This window comes from Thamnophis elegans, chromosome Z (genome assembly GCF_009769535.1).
Source record: "Thamnophis elegans isolate rThaEle1 chromosome Z, rThaEle1.pri, whole genome shotgun sequence".
NCBI classification, from domain to species: domain Eukaryota; kingdom Metazoa; phylum Chordata; class Lepidosauria; order Squamata; family Colubridae; genus Thamnophis; species Thamnophis elegans.
In genome coordinates this window covers 48,587,298-48,608,221 of record NC_045558.1, presented here as the reverse complement: position 1 = coordinate 48,608,221, position 20,924 = coordinate 48,587,298, and the positions used below count along the sequence as shown (strand labels likewise).

General features: G+C 37.5%; 1 protein-coding gene across 3 annotated transcripts in view; it reads left to right on the top strand.

Annotated features, from left to right (window-relative positions):
* NGLY1 (N-glycanase 1) overlaps positions 1–18,925 on the top strand; it is a 29,471-nt gene extending 10,546 nt beyond the window's left edge. For all 3 annotated transcript variants that reach the window (XM_032235525.1, XM_032235526.1, XM_032235527.1), the window contains 9 exons: positions 1,117–1,279; positions 2,092–2,311; positions 3,035–3,156; positions 4,280–4,425; positions 4,634–4,744; positions 7,659–7,823; positions 9,150–9,335; positions 11,537–11,714; positions 18,237–18,925. In XM_032235525.1, coding sequence (XP_032091416.1) covers positions 1,117–1,279; positions 2,092–2,311; positions 3,035–3,156; positions 4,280–4,425; positions 4,634–4,744; positions 7,659–7,823; positions 9,150–9,335; positions 11,537–11,714; positions 18,237–18,409 — 1,464 coding nt within the window. In that variant the 3' untranslated portion in view covers positions 18,410–18,925. The remainder of the gene's footprint in view (positions 1–1,116; positions 1,280–2,091; positions 2,312–3,034; positions 3,157–4,279; positions 4,426–4,633; positions 4,745–7,658; positions 7,824–9,149; positions 9,336–11,536; positions 11,715–18,236) is intronic.
* Positions 18,926–20,924: the final 1,999 nt, after the last annotated feature.

Here is a 20,924-nt window from a genome sequence, read left to right as displayed (position 1 = left end):
TCAAGAACTACAAAATTGACACTTTTGCCTCAGCCGAAGCCTCTTTTGGAAGGAGAATTCTACAGAAAGTCAAAGAGGCTCTGGACATTCCAGCTTCTACCCGCCCTGGGACATGATAGCTTGGGTATGTCGCATGTTTGGACTATCCAAGCAGTGCACAGGAGAAAGACCATTGGCTTACCTGAATGGTCATTCTCTGGGCACTGGGGGAGAGTCCAAACCCGCCCAGGGTCCTCTGTATTCTTCGGATCTATCGAATCTTGTGACTGTGGAAAGGAACTTCTATACGGTTACTTCTTTGTTTTTAAACTGATTTAATGGAGGCAAAGGGAGGCGTGGCCAAGAAAAATTCACTCAGTCCTAGGGCAGATAGACTGTGTTAACCCATGCTTGGACTCTCCCGCAGCACTCAGAGAACGACTGTTCGAGTAAGCCAACGGTCTTTCGTAGCTCAGCAGTGAACGCCTATTTCATTACTAAAGTAGTAACATAATTATTACCAACAAACTAACCCTAGAAAACATTCTAATTAAAGAACCATCAAGACCACTCCCACCAACACTGACAGGGCAAGCCATTAATATATAAAATGAGAACAAACCCCACTGTTTACTAGCACTGTTAATGTACCTAGTTTGGTGATGAACCATCTGAGCTCAGAGAGTACCAAGGACCCTGCAATTCTTCTATATTCTGCCCTAGAATCTGATGTTATAAACTTGTAATGGTTGCTGATATTATTTCTATTCCTAAGTTATGCCATGTTTTAAAAAATCACACCCAAGTATTTTGCATTACATATTTATTTTAAATAAGAGGTGATATTTATGCTTGAACAACTTGTTTAAACTTGTTTTACTTAAGTATGTGAAGAAATCTCTCATGCTAGTGCAAACATCCTTTTTGTGATATTTCAAACAGCCCCTTTAAAACCATTGTTCCCCAAAGATATTAGGACCTTAACTTCCAATAGCCCTGAACACCTTGAAATCTATGTTGTTAGAATATATCTGGAGGGTCATTAGATTTAAGAACATGCAGAAGAATAAATTTATCTTAAGTTCCTGGAAATTCTGTTTAAAACAATTGAAATGAGAAGATTTTCCTCCATTTTAGACAACCGACTCAATTTTCTTGAAGACACTTCAGTCAAATTTTTTGCATGTAATGGCATATGAAAACCCAAGTTTACAAAAGAAAGCTTTGGCTTGTATTCCACTCCAAAATCTGAAAAAGCAAGCTCAGAAAAAGTTATCACAAGCCCAAAAACTGGACAGAGGTAATATCTGAATAGGTTGTTTGACAGTATCAAAGAAAACATTACTATATAAATGCATTCATTTGTTAACAAACAAAATTATCACAAAAGATTCATTTTGGAATAGCTTTAGAAATAATAAAGCTATGTATTTTTATATACTGTAGGTGTAAGAATTGTAGCTCTGTGTTCATGAAATCTGATACAAAGATGTTTTAGATTGTGCAGTTATCTCCATTACACTGTCATGATTCTATTAAAGATGGTCATTTTTGTTCCTGATTTATATTTATCTAGTGCAGCAAATATTTTTAATTCACTTACGAATAATTATGATGTTATACACAAAATAATTTCTTTCACCTGGTACCTTCAGATTAACTGCCATAATGTTGCATCTTAAGGCAGCAAAAGCCCAACTTTTGGTTGAAATTCTTAATTGAAAATTTGAATGTAAATATTTAAGATCTGTCATCCTATTGGTTCTGTGTCAGTTATGGCAGGGGATATGTCTTGATATCTATGTATAGAATGCTAATATTTCCAAATTCCTGGCTTTGAATTCATGAAGAATTTCTTTCAGTACCTGAACCTTTAAAGCTACTGTATTTTTTTCTCAAATATTCATTAAGTCAAATAACGAACAAGCCAAATTTGTCTTAAATTAAAACACCCATATTATAGAAGTTATAGCACATTTGATGTAAAGTTACTATTTCTTGGTGCTCCTTCAAAATTATTTTTCTTTCTATTCTGTGTAATTCCTGGAATGGTTGTTCAAATTTGATAACCTGGACTCCTGCTTTAATTTTAATTATTTTTTAAACGTACAGATTGCATTCTGAGAGAAGAGGATATTCTTCTGGTGGAGTTAATCAACTGGTTTAAATGTAGCTTTTTCAAATGGGTAGATAACTTACCATGTAGCAAATGCAGGGGACAAACAGAAACTAAAGATAATTTGTTACCTAATGAGGATGACCTGAGATGGGATGCAAGTAGAGTTGAAAATCACTTCTGTAACCAATGCCAGTTCAGCAACAGATTCCCAAGGTGAGTTTAGTAAATTGTCTTTAACAATTTAGTTTGTATTAGACATTATTAATTTAATATATTAATCTCATTTGTATTTCAGTTTATATAATTTGGAATTCCAAAATATATATAATGCAAGGTCCAACAACCATTGGGTAGCACAATATGGTGTTTCTTTGCTATCACATAGAGTAGAATATGTGCCTTCTTTCTGATTTCTTTTTAAATGATATTGGTGAGCAGAGGAAGATTGTCATTCAGATTTTATTGTTTCAAGATTTACTACAAAATCTGGAGTTGAGCAGCAGTGCTATCAATAAATTTAAAATATTAAAATATCACTCTAGTTTTGTAGGTTTTATTTTAATCAGGAATCAAGTTATAGGATTTTATATATCTGGATTTATTCAGATAATAATAGCCAGCTTAAAGATTTGAAATAGGACGGTATGTTTATTTAAATTATAAAGTGCTTTGTTTTGGGCCCCATATCATACAAAATATATTTTTATCTGGTAGAAGATAAAAATAAGCAAATTAAAGTACCATGATGATGACGGTATGAAGAACTGTGGATGTAATCAACCAAAAGACAAATTTCAACATTATAATATTGGACCTATTGTAAAATTTCTAGCTACTAGCTTCTAGATATCGGTAGCTCTGGGTAAACTTTTAAGATAATTGAATTATTTTATAGAAGTAACTAAAAACTTCATATTTTAAAAAATATGTTTCCAGATACAACAATCCTGAGAAACTCCTGGAAACTAGACAAGGGCGTTGTGGTGAATGGGCCAATTGCTTTACACTTTGTTGTAGAGCAGTAGGATTTGAAGCAAGATACATTTGGGATGCAACAGGTATAGTTGTTTTAGAATAACTTATGTTAAAGCAAAATGTTCCTTAGGCATTCTGAAATTGTTAATCAATAGTGCGGTACCAAGTGCCATTTTAATAACTTGCAGTTTATAGTATTAATGCAATCCTATTTATCTAAATCCCACTGAGTTTCTAATTCTAAACTGCATTAGAATATATTGATGTGGCCTCTTAAATTTTCATGAGTAAATTTATTATTACTAACACTTGGCATCTTGACTGAGAGAGTTTCTAAAGTCAAAGAAATTATTTTGGAGACAAAGGAAGACTCATAAATTTGGAATTGGAATAGTAAAAATAGCTTTTTCACAAAATATAGACCATCTGTTTCCTAAGAAGGAAACAGATGGTCTATATTTGGTAAGCAGTGTGTGATAATTAAAGGAGTTGGGTAGCAACTGCGACTATCCAAGCTGAGACTTCGTCCACAGAACTTACTGAACATTCTTTAGTTTGCGCGCACACACACATACACACAATGAGAAGTCTATAACCTGAGGCTTGAGGTGATATTTCTTTATATTCAGCTATTGAGGAGACTATCAAATGCCCCACTATTAAAAGAACCAAAAAGGTGTTCATATATGGTGGTTGGAACTCCAGTTTTGGACTCCTTGGAAAGGTAGTTCAAAGAAAATAACTTGTTTTTATTTGCCATAATTGTTGTTTAGTCGGTCTACTTATTTAGATTTCTTTCATTCTTTTTGAACATCATCTAGCTAAAAAAACTTAGCAAAACAAACTTACCAATTTAGCAAAAAATACAGTTTTATTAATTGTACCACAATCTGAAATCTATTAATGTATAGGGCAAGGAAGAAAAAGGGAAAGATGGAGGGAAAATAGATTAATGCTATAATCAATACCTTTATTTATCTATATAATCTTTCTAAATAGTCTAAATCAGGAGAAATCACTACAGTTAGATATGCTTTTTCTTTAAGTGATCTTGGTAAATATGAGGAGAGTATATATTTAAATCAATAAGCAAATAAAATTTAAGTGAAGTGCAAAAAGAAAAAATATCTGAGTTTTAACATTCTAAAATTGAGCAGTTTCTTTTTTAATACTCACTGCTTTTCTTGGGTTGTTTTTTTTTCTCAGATCACGTATGGACTGAAGTTTATTCTGTATCACAGCAAAGATGGCTTCATTGTGACTCTTGTGAAAATGTCTGTGATAAACCCCTTTTGTATGAGATTGGGTGGGGAAAAAAATTGTCGTATATTATTGCCTTTTCTAAAGAGGAGGTAAGTGAACAATTTTTACTGAATTAAACACACTTCAAGTAGCTATAGCTATAGTATTGGTTCTGATAAAGCAGTCGTATACCTGTACAGCAAGGAGGATATTATTTCTTCATTGGAATAGTTCTAATCTTAACATGCTTGAAATTCAGTCTATTTTATGTCTATAATGCCGTATAAGGTATTTTGTTTCATAATTTGTGCTTTTCAGGTTGTTGATGTCACCTGGCGTTACTCTTGTAAACATGAAGAATTGCTTTCTAGAAGGACACAGGTCAAAGAAACTGTGCTACGAGAAACAATCAATAATCTTAACAAAATTGTATGTAGTTTAATTTATCTGTTAAATTTACAGAAAAGTTGAATTCAAACATGTCTTGAATCAAAGAGTGAAAATGTAATTTACAGCCCTCTCTAAGTGATCTACAGAGTCAATATATTGCCCCCAGCAATCTGGGTCCTCAAAGTAACAATTCGCCTGAACTGGCAGGAAAAAATGCTGTAAAAAACAGGGAAAAAGCTCCCGACGATTGCGTGGCTCACAGCTGATCTACGTGATCATCGGAAGCTTTTTTGCCTGTTTTTTAAAGCACTTTTTCCTGCCTATTCACCCAAACTGGCAGGGGAAAAAAAGCTTTAAAAAATGAAAAAAAGTTGGTCACGCCCACCCAGTCACATGACCTCCCCCAAGCCACACCCACAGAATTTAGATTTCACCACTGACCTTAATGAAGGCCAACTGGATAGCAGAATGCAGGGTATCTTGATGTCTTGGAATGTAGAGCAACCAAAAGGGCAGAGATACAGGGAATAGGCAATTGTGGAAAGTTGAAGAGGAGGCAGTCCCTCCCACTTGGAGGAACCAAGGTTTAAGACTGAGAGAAACCAAGACTGGAATGGCTTAGGTTGGAGAGGGTCCTTACCTAACTGGTGAAATTTGCTTAACAATGGCATCAGTGAATGTCATGATTGCCATTCCTAAGAGGTGCAGTCACATGACACCACACTTTATGGCCACTTCAGTCAATGACAGAAGTTCTAGTCCCAGTTGTAATTGTAAGTCAGTTGTACGAAATAACATTTTTGATCCACCCAACATACTTTTTAAATGTTTTTTCTTCATTACAGGACAGAAAAAATCCAAACTCAGAATAAAATTTTAGAATAGCATAAATCTAATTTAACATTAAAACTTTTTAAGAGTTAGATGTAATGGACTTTGGTGCTTTGTAACCCCAACCATAACACTTATACAGAAATACTGTAAATCCTATATAATTCAATGGGATTTTATTTTTTAAATAAACATACATGGGAATTCCTAAGTATAGGTAGTCCTCAAGTTATGAATGTAATGGAGCCTGCCTATTACATTTGTAACCCGAGGATTTGTGGAGTGAATTGCGTAATGACTGCGATCACTCCCTGCTTTTCGCCCATGCATTTGCTAATAGAATGCCTGTGTTGTTAAGTGCATATGAGGTATCTCAGGATGAGGAAGGCCATGGGGGCCTAGCGATGGAACACACCACCTGCTTCAGACCACCCAAGGCCTCTCCCGATCCCTTGGGATACCTCATGCTTCCTTTCATGGGGTCCCCACAATTGTTCTCTCCATCCTGCTGCACCAGGTTATTTACCTTGTGAAGATCTGTCTCCTCTCTAGAAACACTCTCCTGCGGTTTCTTTGCCTGCTTGCAGTCTTGGCATGAAGACTTGGAGGCAGCAAAATCCCTTGTTTTGAGCCTCTATCAACTTGTGTTGAGACTGGGATGTTGCAAAAGCCGATGGGAGGCTTAAGGCAAAGGGATTTCACTGCCCCAAAATCTCATCGTCTTGCTTGAAGCCTTCCATAGGCTTGTAAACGTTCTTCACACTGAGATAGGAATGTTGTGAAAGGCATTTGCAAGCTGATGGGAGGCTTGAAGCAAGATGATTTTGCTGCCCCAAAGTTGACTTGCAACTGCTCTTCAGCTGGATCTGGTATAGCCTTTGGTTTGCAGAGAACAGAGGTGTAAACTACTTTAGTACGAGATCACATGAAATCAGTAGCACAAGATTTCACGCTACTGATCTCATACTACAGTAGTTTAGGTCTCTGTTCTCTACGATTCGAGGCTTGCACGAGATCCGGGGCAAAAGTCTTTGCAAAAGCTACTGATCTCACGTGATCTGTCACTACTTTAGGTCTCTGTTTTCTACAAATGCACGAAGCAGGCAAAGGAACTGATGGCTTGATAGATCCTTGCAAGGTAAATCCCGGCAGAGTGGGGCATATTTTGGAGTGCCTCTGCAATTGTTCATAAGTATGAATGATGGCTGTGGGGCTGTAACTTTGGGACTGGGCTATAAGTACTGGGGGGGGGGGGGATCATAACTTTTAATGGTTGCTAAATGAACTGACATAATTTGGGGATTACCTGTAGTACCTGAGTATCAGTACATGCTTGCAAAAGAATTAATTTAAAATCATAATTTGGACTGGGATTTCACTTAAAGTTATTTCAGTCATGTGGAGGCGCTATGTGACTGGACTCAATTTTACAACTGTCTTTACAACAGTTCTGCAGTCTTTAAAAAAAAAACCATGTAGTGATTACAGGATTACAAGTTTGTTAAGTGACTCCATTCTCCCAAGGAGGGCATTTTTGTCTGGAAATGATAGTCAGGAAAAAAAACAAACCAGAAAATAGCCCCAAATGTTCCAAATGGAAGTCACATAACCGTGGCACACTACAACCAGTGTCAATGCAAGCAGGTTGTCAAGTGCCTGGAATACAATTATATTACTGCAGGAAGAAGGTTGGTGGAAATCATAACTTCAAGGATGGAAGATTAATAGCTTTTTTAAGTCTTCAAATGACCAGTCATATGTTGACAACTACAGCTGTAAATGAAACTGTCAGTTTATCTGACTCTACATTACGGCATGATTTAAACCACTGTTAAATTTCCCCCCACCTTTTTTATCTTCATATTTAACTATGCTTTAATATTAATTAAAATTAATTTTGTTGTACTGTGTGAATCATTCAATAACATATCAATTTAATAAATAAATATGATATAAATTGCAGCTGATATCTAGGATTATGTAAAATAAATAATCATACATTATTTTTATATTACGATTTGTTACAATGAAATTCAGGTTCTAATCCTTCAATTTCCTGATATTTGCCTCTTGAGTATATTGGTATAAGATTCTGGTGAAATTTTTTTGTCATTGATTCTAGAGGCAGCAAATATTGAGTGAGGGAAGAAAACATGAGCTCTTACAGAGACTTATCGTAGAGCTTGTTGAGTTTATTTCTCCCAAAACACCAAAGCCAGGAGAACTTGGTGGAAGAGTGTCTGGATCATTGGCTTGGAGAGTTGCCAGAGATGAAATTTCTTTGGAGGTATATATAGCATCTAGTAGCAATTTTTAGAATTCTTAGTGTAAGCCTAATTGCCACTTGTTGGTTTGGTGTGTGTTCAAAAAAAATTATGCTTATATTTTTTTGGTTTTATTTAGTTACCAAAGATTTCTCCTATTTATTTCAGACCAAAATTGTAATTCAGTTTTTCAATTTGTTTTAAACTCACTGTCAGCCTCTGCTTTGCTGCTGCTTCGGCTGCCATTGAAACGGGGAGGGGGGGGCATGGTATTTGGGAGGGGACTACTAATTGTGCTGGAGGAAGATTCTGGAGTTTCTGCTGCCTGTCTTACTGCGCATGCGGAGGAGGTGTCCCGCCAAGGCCAACGGCACCAACATTCCATCTTGGTGATGCCTTTCGAAGTTATCTCGCACCTGACACTTGGGAGAATTATGATTGGACTGTGACTGGGATGCCAAGGGGTGGGGAATGGGTTATTCTATATATCATTTGCTTTCGCGCCTAAATAATCAGTCTTCGCTTTGCTACGCTTCTGTTCATTTATAATTAGTAAAAGTACACTTGATTTCTATCAATGGAGTCTTGTGGTTTTCTTTCCTGATTATCCAATGAAGGAGTGCTGACACTCACCTAGAGATCATTTGAATCAAAATTTCAACAGCAAATAGATCCTACTTCAACAAAGAAAAGCAGTCTTATTTTATTCTTTTGATTGGATTCAACTTCCTATTAATAAAACACTAAAATTACAAGCAACTAAAATACAAAGCATTTTAATAGTATTAATTAATTAATACTATTAATACCATATAATTAATAATTAATTACTATTAATACAGTAAGTACAATCATGCTTCTAGGCATGTTAGCAAAATGTGTGCTTCATCTGTTAATATCAACTAACTTAAACCTCATTTGCCAATTTAAAAAGAGAATCTGAATGTCTGCCTTTCTGGTTTTACATTTTTAAAAATTTTGTGTTGTACCAATCTAGTAAAAAAAAACACCACTATCTTATACCTGAGAAAGCCATATAGAATATATTCCTTCTTCTGCTTCTTCATTTTGGCTTTCTTTTTGTAAGATAAATAATAACATGGATAATATGTCATGTGTGTTGTTCATCTGAGGTTGCATTTACTTACTTTTAAGTACTGCTAAGGACCAGATGACTTTTATTATATCCTGATACATAAAACCATAGTATCCAAAGAGGGTGTACTTTCTTTTTCACATGACTGTATATTATATAAAATGTTTGTATCAGATACATATTAGATATTAATTTGTGATGTTTATTAAATGTCTGACAAAAAGTAATTTCAATTTTGGGTTTGATTATTTAGATTAAACAAGTAGTATTTATTCCAACTATAAAAGAGAAAACTTCCAAGCTTTTTCACCTCAACTATAATATAGTGGAAGATTGTTACACACGGATATCAAATAATAATGAAAAAATCAATGGTTGGGAGAATGGTGTTTGGAAAATGGACTCTTTATGGAGAAAGATTGAATCAGATTGGAAAATGGTAAGTAGAATAAACATTATTCTATAATAGGGCTGCACATGATTCCTATTTAAAAGGAAAGGGTACTTGGCATGTGCATGCAGGGAAGAAGTGGGTTCTTCCCTGTATGGTCCGGTACGCTAGAAGAGGTAGTGAAAATCTGCATACCGGATAGGACCAGTAGCAATAATTGTGACTTGGCCACATCCCCGAACCTGTTCTCCCGTCAGAAGCTTTGTCAGAAGCTTTTTTTAAAAGAAGTTTTTCCCCCTGCCGGTTCAGGCAAGGGGGAAAAAAGCTTTAAAAAGTGAGACGGAGGGAAGGGAGGGAGGGAGGGAGGGAGGGAGAGAGAGAGAGAAAGAAAGAAAGAAAGAAAGAAAGAAAGAAAGAAAGAAAGAAAGAAAGAAAGAAAGAAAGAAAGAAAGAAAGAAAGAAAGAAACTTACTTTTCAGCCAGAAGATTCAGCAAAGGAAAAAAAACAAATGCTGTCACTTTAAATCGGAATTGAGCGTGCCTGGCTGTGGAATTCTGGGAGTTAAAGTCCACAAGTCTTAAAGCTGCAAACTTTGGAGTCCTACTTTAAATCGAAAAGCTGCTCGGAAGGAAGTTTGCAAAGTTACATTCAGCAGGGGTTTTTTTTGGGGAGGGGGCGTTGCTTCCCACAGAGGAAAGGGAGAAAGAAAGAAGGAAGGAAAGAAAGAAAGAAAGAAAAACAGCACAGCAATTTAGGGCTAGAAGGCTACTCAGAGGTCATCTAGTCCAAACCCCTGCTGCAACAGGAAACCTTACATTGTCTGAATTATTTTGGTGCCTCTAATGGAGAGGAAAATTGCCAGAAAGGAGGAGGAGTTTACTAGGACAAGACTGCCATGCAGAGGAAGGCAGAGATAGTTCTTGATTTATAACTACAATTGAGCCCAAAAATTTGGTTGCTAAGCTTCTCGGCCTTTTGGCTAAGATCAAGTGTAGCAAAGCCAGGCAGTTGGCAGGATATTGATGGCCTGGGACCCTCAGGTAAGCCGGTGTGGGATGCGGGGGTATCTCTGCATCCCCCACACCTCATTTTGTCCTCCATCCCTACCATCCCTGCCCTAGCTTGATTTTTACAACCGCATCTCACCCCACCTCGTACAACCAGACAGTGGGCATAGTTTAAGTAGGCCTTATTTTTGGGGTAGGCTTATTTTAGGCGCTGGCATGAAAACCAGGCTAGGGCTTGTTTTTGGGGTAGGTTGTATTTTCAGGGAAACATGGTAGTGACTAAGCAGGCATATAGTGGGAAATTATGGTGGGACTATCTGTGTAGCACATTAATGACATCCCATTTGATGTGTATTTCCCATGGTATGCCTGTTGCTGTCTTGTAATCTCTCCTTCCTCAATGCAAAATACAGATATGAATTTAGTTATTTCAAATGCTTATCTCAGCACCAGGATGAGGCTTCCCAAGTGTGGAAAAATGGTAGGAGACAAAAAAAAAGGCAGAAAATGTGAAACATTAGTCTTTTCACTTTCAGACTGCCCTAGCATTCTAAAGAGAAGGGGGAGTGAGAAAAGGAAATCATAGGGAGATTATGTGATTTCCCACTTAATAACAACTTGACTTAGCAACAGACCTTCTAGTCCCAACTGTAGCTAATGTGAGGATTACCACTTCTTGTATACAGATCTTTGATCAGCTGTGTTTACATCTAGTTCAGCTACGCAGGTCCAGATATATGATTCTTAATTGAAGTTGAAGGTAGCAAACACTATTTTTAAGCAAGTGACTAAATGTTCACCTTTTTACTCTTGATCTGAATATATTTTGCCACATATCTACCTCATTGATGTATGTCAGAATCAGATGGTTTTTAATATCTGTAATGTTATTTTCTTATGTAGAATATTATTTGATAAAGCACACCACCTTTAAATAGCTATAAAACTATCTGCATATGAATTTTATTGTAAAACCATAAGAAAACTGAATTCTACTAAGTTATATATAAAATTCTTTTTAGAAGTTATTTTTATAGGATGAATGCTCAGCATGTACTAGGAAATAAACTATACATAATTTAGTAGTTTATATTACTAAATATACTAAGGTTTGCACTTTTAAGAAGCAACTAATATTTCACTGGAATCAGTGAAATTATGCACTAAGTTGAGTATAATATCACAATATTAATGTGCTGCAATTTAGTAGTTAATATTTACCTTTTTGTCATTCTAACTAGGTTTATTTAGCTCGCAAGGAAGGCTTCTCATCTGGCTACATCTGTTGGAAGGTTGAATGTGGCTCTGTTGGTCTAAAAATAGACAACATTTCAGTTAGAACAACGAACCAAACGTTTGAAAGTGGAAGAGTAAAGTGGACGCTGCACTCTGGAAGCATTACAGTTGATGTTAATGGAGGTATATATAATATTTAATAACTATTTACAACCAGTGCAAAATATTAAAAATTAAGATTGTGATGATACTGTATCCAATGCTAACAATACATGCTTATCAATTTTTAGTAAAACAGAAAACAAGCGAAATGTGTCATTTTTCAAAATAGTTAAGCTATTAACAAAACAGAGACTAAAACTTCAAATTTTTGTGTTTTATATTGCAACTCTAACAAAATTTGTTTAGAAGGTATCTCTCTTTGTGAATCTGATTCCAACTTGTAGCTGGATTCTCGTATATATTTTATAAATACAGTGGGGCAAAAAAGTATTTAGTCAGCCAACAATTGTGCAGGTTCTCCCACTTAAAAAGATGAGAGAAGCCTGTAATTGATATCATAAGTAGACCTCAACTATGAGAGACAAAATGAAAAAACAAATCCAGACAATCACATTGTGTGATTTGGAAAGAATTTTTTGGAAATTATGGTGGAAAATAAGTATTTGGTCACCTACAAACAAGCAAGATTTCTGGCTCTCACAAACCTGTAACTTCTTTAGGAAGCTGCTCTGTCCTCCACTCATTACCTGTATTAATGGCACCTGTTTGAACTTGGTAGCAATATAAAAGACACCTGTCCACAACCTCATACAGTCACACTCCAAACTCCACTATGGTGAAGACCAAAGAGCTGTTGAAGGACACCAAAAACAAAATTGTAGACCTGCACCAGGCTGGGAAGACTGAATCTGCACTAGGCAAGCAGCTTGGTGTGAAGAAATCAACTGTGGGAGCAATAATTCGAAAATGGAAGACATACAAGACCACTGATAATCTCCCTCGATCTGGGCTCCACGCAAGATCTCACCCCGTGGGGTCAAAATGATCACAAGAACAATGAGCAAAAATCCCAGAACCACATGGGGAGACCTCGTGAATGACCTGCAGAGAGCTGGGACCAACGTAACAAAGGGTACCATTAGTAACACACTACGCCGCCAGGGACTCAGATCCTCCAGTGCCAGACGTGTCTCCCTGCTTAAGCCAGTACATGTTTGGGCCCGTCTGAAGTTTGCTAGAGAGCATTTGGATGATCCAGAAGAGGATTGGGAAAATGTCATATGGTCAGATGAAACCAAAGTAGAACTGTTTGGTAGAAACACAACTCGTCGTGTTTGGAGGAGAGAGAATGCTGAGTTGCATCCAAAGAACACCATACCTACTGTGAAGCACGGGGGTGGCAACATCATACTTTGGAGCTGTTTCTCTGCAAAGGGACCAGGACGACTGATCTGTTTACAGGAAAGAATGCATAGGGCCATGTATCATGAGATTTTGAGTGGAAACCTCCTTCCATCAGCAAAGGCATTGAAGATGAAACGTGGCTGGGTCTTTCAGCAGGACAATGATCCCAAACACACCACCTGGGCAACAAAGGAGTGGCTTCGTAAGAAGCATTTCAAGGTCCTGGAGTGGCCTAGCCAGTCTTCAGATCTCAACCCCATAGAAAACTTTTGGAGGGAGTTGAAAGTCCGTGTTGCCCAGCGACAGCCCCAAAACATCACTACTCTAGAGGAGATCTGCATGGAGGAATGGGCCAACATACCAGCAACAGTGTGTGCCAACCTTGTGAAGACTTACAGATAACGTTTGACCTCTGTCATTGCCAACAAAGGATATATAACAAAGTATTGAGATGAACTTTCAATATTGACCAAATACTTATTTTCCACCATAATTTGCAAAAAAATTCTTTCCAAATCAGACAATGTGATTGTCTGGATTTGTTTTCTCATTTTGTGTCTCATAGTTGAGGTCTACCTATGATGTCAATTACAGGCTTCTCTTATCTTTTTAAGTGGGAGAACTTGTACAATTGGTGGCTGACTAAATACTTTTTTGCCCCACTGTATTTGAATATAGTTGGATTTAATTTTGGCTAAATAACCAAAAGATTGTGTTGCTATTACAAAAGTTACATGCTACTATATATATATGTGTGTGTGTGTTTGCGTGTGTGTGCGTGCGTGCATGCACGTATGTATGCATGTATATGTATTTATAATTCTGCATTTGTTGGAAACATATTAGTCTCAAAAATTATTTTTTAATCAGTATAGGTAAGACTGAGTCACAATCATAATGGAACCTTTTGACCAGTATGATCAAAAGTTGGAACTGCATCACTTAACGACTCTCATCCCTGCTCTGCAGATGTAATCATTAAGTGAATGCATGTGTTGTTAAGCAGAGCACAGGTGCCATGGGGTTCTGGGAGATCTAGTGCATGCCCTGCCTGAAGCTTACCAATGCCACCCCCAATCCCTGAACACCTGTACTCTGCTTTTTCCCGTCAGGATCTCACATGTTCCTCCCAAATCTGTCACCCATTGCTTACCAATTGCTCACTTACCTTTTATTATAGAAATTTATCTACATGTTCCATAGATCACACTAACAATAAGAACAAGCAGTCCAAAATCAAGTGCTATTTTCAGAGTGGCCCTAATGAATTAAGGGTGCTTTAAAATTGTGCTCACATCCAGAATGGAGAAATGCGTCCTTAAAAAAAGCAGCTTGTTTTTCTTCACTAGTAAGTCTCATTTGTATGAACACCGCACAGCCTTTGAGTGAGAAGCATTGGAGGACAATGCTGGACATGGTTACTTTTGCTGTTTCTACTGCTGTCTTTTGTCCTGGGAATAACAATGGCAGAACTGACAAAGGCAACTGCACACATTTCTTCTTTGCCAATGTTGCTTACTTGCTCACATGGCTGCTGCGCAGCTGTCTGTCTGTTTATCTAATGAGAAGCATTGGGAAAAAGATTACAAAGGGATAAAAAAAGAGGCTAGATACTGCAAGTATGGAAACAAATGTAGGAAAACTTTGTCCCAACATCGCTTTCCTGCAGCTTCTAGCATCTCATGTGCCCCCCCAAAAATTGAAGAGCTTTTACCTAAAAACGTTGACTTTCCCAGAGCTTCTAGAATGCCTGGGGTAGAAAGAAAGGCATTGCAGAAGAGAGGCTGTTGCATTCCTAGGCCACGCTACTGAGTTGCATTAGTAGGTAGCATATCTGGCCTGCTCAAAAAGGGTGCTTGCTCTGAGCCAGCTTAGGGATGGAACACTTTGTTGTTCTTCCCCAATGCAATCTGTAGAGGTTCCAGAAGGGTATTTACTGTAAAAGTGAGCAATTGGTGATGGAACTGGGAAAGTGTGTGTGAAACCCAAAAGCAAGCCTAGACCCTGTGGGGACCTAGTGGATGAGATAGGAGCGAGAAAAGCGTAGGGTGCTGCAGCATATCTGTGGTCATAAGCATAGCAAAATCCCTGCTATTTTATACAGGCAGTTGTTGACTTATACCAGTACATTTAGTGACCATTCAAAATTAAAACAACACTGAAAAAAGGATTTATGACTGTTTTTCACACAATCATTGCAGTATCCCCCTGGTCATGTGACCAAAATTCAAAAGCTTGGCAACTGACTCATATTTGTTTGCAGTGTCCTGAGGGGGGGTGGGGGTGTCGCATGATTTTCTTTTGTGACTTGACAAAGTCAATCAGGAAGCCAATTCACTTAACTACCATATTACTAATTTAACAACTGCAGTGATTCACTTAAGTATTTTCAAGTACAGGTAATCCCTGAGTTATGAGTTCACTTAGTGACCATTTGAAGTTATGGTTTATCTCCCCTCAAGAACTTACAACCCATTCTGTTTTCATGATTTTTCCCCTCAAATCTTTTATTAATGTCCATTAGTGCAACTTGATCAGCTTTAAGGATGTGTTTTACATTTTCTAAGTTACTTTCTGCTATAGAGACTGTGGACACTAGTTAAACTCATTTTCTGGAACCATTTTTTGGAACAGTATTACCATACACATGCCAGTTTCCAAATATATGTAATGTATATCAGATGTAATATATGTACTACAGAGTCCAAAAAAAAATGTAGAAAAGAGAATGTGTAAGCCTTTTTAAATACCATATTTTTCAGAGCATAAGACTCATCTAGATTTTCGGGAAGAAAACAAGGGAAAAATATCTGTCTCCCAGCAATTTGCCTCCTTGCAACAAACAGTACAGACAATATACACTGTTTGTAGTGTTATATTTCAGACTATACTTGTTCAGATGCTGTTAAAATGGATGTGCTTTCTGGAAGCATAGTTATTCTCTGCTATTTAAAAGAATAGCACTTTTTAAAACGTTTTGTTAAGTTGTCTAGAATAATAATCAAGCAGTCTTTAAAAAATCAGTCTAATAATTTGAACATTCTATAGGCATTTATAGTTGACTTACCTCCTTGCAGTAAACAGCCTGATTAGCACAAGGAAAAAAAATCTGCCTCACAGCAATTTGCCACATGGAGCAAACAGCAAGTTTCACTTGCAATTTCTCCAGATCATCAGCTGTTACAGGATGCAGGGATTGCTATAGCTTATTAAGCCTCCGCAAGCCCCCCACTTGCTGCAAAGAGGTAAATTGCTGGAAGGCAGAGGCCATAGGGTTGGGGGCGATGGGTGGGTGGGGCTACATTCAGTGTAAAAGACGCACCCAAATTTTCACCCTCTTTTAGGGAGGAGAAAGGTGTGTCTTATATTCCGAAAAATGTGGTACATGACAAGATAGTAAGCTGATAGGTATTTTCTTGCCTGTTCTATGTAAGCAAATTGTGAAAATGATTTAAACAATTATTATTGTATAATAATTTGCAGAGCTTATCAAAACGTGTGTGCGTGTGTATTTGTATATATGTGTATATGTGTATATGTGTGTGTGCGTGTGTGTGTATACAGGGGGGCAAAAAAATATTTAGTCAGCCACCAATTGTGCAAGTTCTCCCACTTAAACAGATGAGAGACAAAATGAGAAAACAAATCCAGACAATCACATTGTGTGATTTGGAAAGAATTTTTTGGAAATTATGGTGGAAAATAAGTATTTGGTCACCTACAAACAAGCAAGATTTCTGGCTCTCACAAACCTGTAACTTCTTTAAGAAGCTGCTCTGTCCTCCACTCAATACCTGTTTTAATGGCACCTGTTTGAACTTGGTAGCAATATAAAAGACACCTGTCCACAACCTCAAACAGTCACACTCCAAACTCCACTATGGTGAAGACCAAAGGGCTGTCAAAGGACACCAGAAACAAAATTGTAGACCTGCACCAGGCTGGGAAGACTGAATCTGCACTAGGCAAGCAGCTTGGTGTGAAGAAATCAACTGTGGGAGCAATAATTAGAAAATGGAAGACATACAAGACCACTGATAATCTCCCTCGATCTGGGGCTCCATGCAAGATCTCACCCCATGGGGTCAAAATGATCACAAGAATGATGAGCAAAATCCCAGAACTACATGGGGAGATCTAGTGAATGACCTGCAGAGAGCTGGGACCAACGTAACCAAGGCTACCATCAATAACATACTACGCCGCCTGCAGATCCTCAGTGCCAGACGTGTCTCCCTGCTTAAGCCAATACATGTCCGGGCCCGTCTGAAGTTTGCTAGAGAGCATTTGGATGATCCAGAAGAGGATTGGGAGAATGTCATATGGTCAGATGAAACCAAAGTAGAACTGTTTGGTAGAAATACAACTCGTCGTGTTTGGAGGAAAGAGAATGCTGAGTTGCATCCAAAGAACACCATACCTACTGTGAAGCACGGGGGTGGCAACATCATACTTTGGAGCTGTTTCTCTGCAAAGGGACCAGGACGACTGATCCCTGTACAGGAAAGAATGAATGGGGCCATGTATCGTGAGATTTTGAGTGCAAACCTCCTTCCATCAGCAAGGGCATTGAAGATGAAACGTGGCTGGGTCTTTCAGCAGGACAATGATCCCAAACACACCACCCGGGCAACAAAGGAGTGGCTTCGTAAGAAGCATTTCAAAATCCTGGAGTGGCCTAACCAGTCTCCAGATCTCAACCCCATAGAAAACCTTTGAAGGGAGTTGAAAGTCCGTGTTGTCCAGCAACAGCCCCAAAACATCACTGCTCTAGAGGTGATCTGCATGAAGGAATGGATCAACATACCAGCAACAGTGTGTGCCAACCTTGTGAAGACTTACAGATAACGTTTGACCTCTGTCATTGCCTACAAAGGATATATAACAAAGTATTAAGATGAACTTTTGATATTGACCAAATACTTATTTTCCACCATAATTTGAAAAAAAATTCTTTCCAAATCAGACAATGTGATTGTCTGGATTTGTTTTCTCATTTTGTGTCTCATAGTTGAGGTCCACCTATGATGTCAATTACAGGCCTCTCTCATCTTTTTAAGTGGGAGAACTTGCACAATTGGTGGCTGACTAAATTTTACCCCACTGTATGTGTGTGTGTGTGTGTGTGTGTGTGTATATGTATGTGTGTGTATATATATATATATATATATATATATATATATATATATATGTATGTATGTATGTATGTATGTATATATATAGTTTTTTCCCCCACTGTATATGTATATATAGTTATTAACATTGTTTTAACAGGATTTTTTTGTTTCCATTTCATAGATAAAAGGCTTCATATTTATCCTGACATTTCCAACACAACAAATGTTATGTTAGAAGCTGAACTAAGTGGCGGAGATGGAAATATTGCATGGCAACATGCACAGCTATTTAGACAAAGTTTAAGAGAGATTGAAGATTGTTTTGAGATAATTATAAAATTCAGTGAACTCTGAATGTTAAATTAATATTCTGATGAAACAACAACTTCCAGGCAAAATATTTTTAGAAGTAAATGGATAGTATAAAAACCCCTCAATATTCGTATTTTCAGTATCACTATTGAAAACAATCAGAATTCGCTAATATGAAATGCAGTAAAATTCTATATTACTTTGTTTTCTTGAAAAAAATGAAAAATATATATCAAAGGGGAAAAGGATATGATTTTTTATTAATTCAGAAAGCAATTCTCTGAATACCTGTACAGAGGGAAACAATTGAGAAAGATGCTAAATAATCATGCATGGCATCTCCTGCATATTCTTTCAAATTTTAAAATAGAAGTTAATTTTTTTAATCTGTAAAAGAAGTTTGAAAAATTTGAATGAAGATTTTAGTGTTTTAAATCTGGGTTCTGGAATGTCATTTAAAAAAACCAAGGTGTGATATTTTAACATTTCTGTTTACTGTGATTTTATAGTAGACAGTTTATTGCATTAACACTATTAAACTAAACTAGTAGAAGTATAGTACTACTGCTTGTAATTTCTAATTTACTTAAACTTTAGTTTTTAAAAATGAAATTTTGATAAAAGATAATGTTTATGTATATTGTGTTATTCCTAATTATTCCAAATTTGGTGTAGATTCTGATCTAGAAAAATATTAAATACATTAATTATGTTCCTAAAATTTGGACAATTCCAATATAAAGATATATTTGGATAAGCATGTTATAATGTATAAATTTGGATTGACTCACATTTTTATATAAAGCTGCTACTGTTCTTCATTTTGTTATAGTTACTGAAGAGCATCTTATGTTAGTTTATGCTAGAGAATCAACCTTCAATCTGTTCCAACCACCAAATATTTCTTTAATTCTTTTCCACCAACTGACTCTTAGTAATTCTGGATATATAAATGTACTGAGTGAGATAAATATACAACTGTATAGCTACAAACAAAACAAACCTAAGATTTCCATCTACTTCTCCTGCCCTGATGCTTTGGAAAATAAGTTGACCCTTCTTTGTGGCAAATACTGGAATGCTCCTATCATTTGAGCTGCAGTGGTGCACTAGTTAGAAAGCAGTACTGCAGGCTACTTCTGCTGATCACGGGCTGCCTGCAGTTTGACAGATCAAATCTCAACAGGCTCAAGGTTGACTCATCCTTCCAAGGTGGATAAAATGAGGACCCAGATTGTTTGGGGCAATATGCTGACTCTGTAAACTGCTTAGGACTGTAAAGCATTGTGAAGTAGTATATAAGCCTAAGTGCTATTGCTATGTCACTCCTAGCCCTTCTTCTCTCTAGAAGGCTATACCCAATTCCTGTAACTGTTCTTCCTATGTTTTTTGTCTTCAGACTCTTAAATCATCTTAGTTGCTCTTCTTTGCATTTTTTTCCAGTCTCAATATCTTTGTGGTGTAATGTGGTGATCAAAACTGGGTACAGTATTTTTTTTTAAGTATATAGGTATACTTTATTTACAGTCACAGACCAAAACACGGCCTGGAGGGTTTCCTGGGGGTAGAGTGCTTCCATCACTGGGGGGACTTGAGTTCCCAGACGGGCATTAAAGTCACCCCCTATAAGGATGTACAACGCTGGGAATTTAGTTTCCATGCAAGTAATACAGTTCTCCAGCGGGCCCCACTGAGCCTTGATATCGGCTTGCCTCCTCGTCAGGAGAAGATAAACATTGAACACTAACGGTTTGCTGCATCCTTCCTTAATTAAAAGCGCCATAGCTAAAGAGTCACAGGGGGGTAGTTCCACTGCGTGGCACAACAAAAGCGCGCCCGATTAAACCGCGTCGCTGACGTCATCAGCAGGGCGACAACAGCAACCACGGAGAAAAAAGGGCGCTTTAAATAGCGCTTTGAAAGCAAGCCGATTCACGTTAAGGTAAGGGTTAGGGTTAGGTTTAGGGTTAGGTTAAGCGTTAGGGTTAGGTTTAGGGTTAGGTTAAGGGTTAGCGTTAGGTTTAGCGTTAGGTTTAGGGTTAGGTTTAGGATTAGGTTTAGGGGAGTTAGGTTTAAGGGTTAATTTTAGCTTTAGCGTTCGCAGCGTGCTTTTTCCGTTGCGCTGTGATGACGTCACCTACGCGGTTTCGTCAAGCGCGCTTTAGTCGAACGCAGTTTTGTGGTGGAACCGTTCCACTGTCTTCACTTTCAAAGAAGTAGAGACAAAACAAGCCAGACCACCCTTAGAGCTCCCTGCCGTAGATTGCCTAATAGTGGCCAATGAAATGGCTATAAACCCTGAAAAGGATATCTTATCACAAGCCCAGGTCTCCTGGAGCAGGATCACATCGCATGAGTGGATATAGTTAGCAAATTCTGTAGTACCACACCTTCGCCCCAAGTCTGTAATGTTCCACGAAAGGCACTTGAGTATGCAGGGGGAGGGGGTAACCGGGTTTACTAGTCATTCTGTGTGGTTAATTTTTTCCAGAGCGCCCTTCGGATCCAAAAAAATACATCATTAGATGGCAGCGTCATCCTCTTGGGAGGCAAAAGC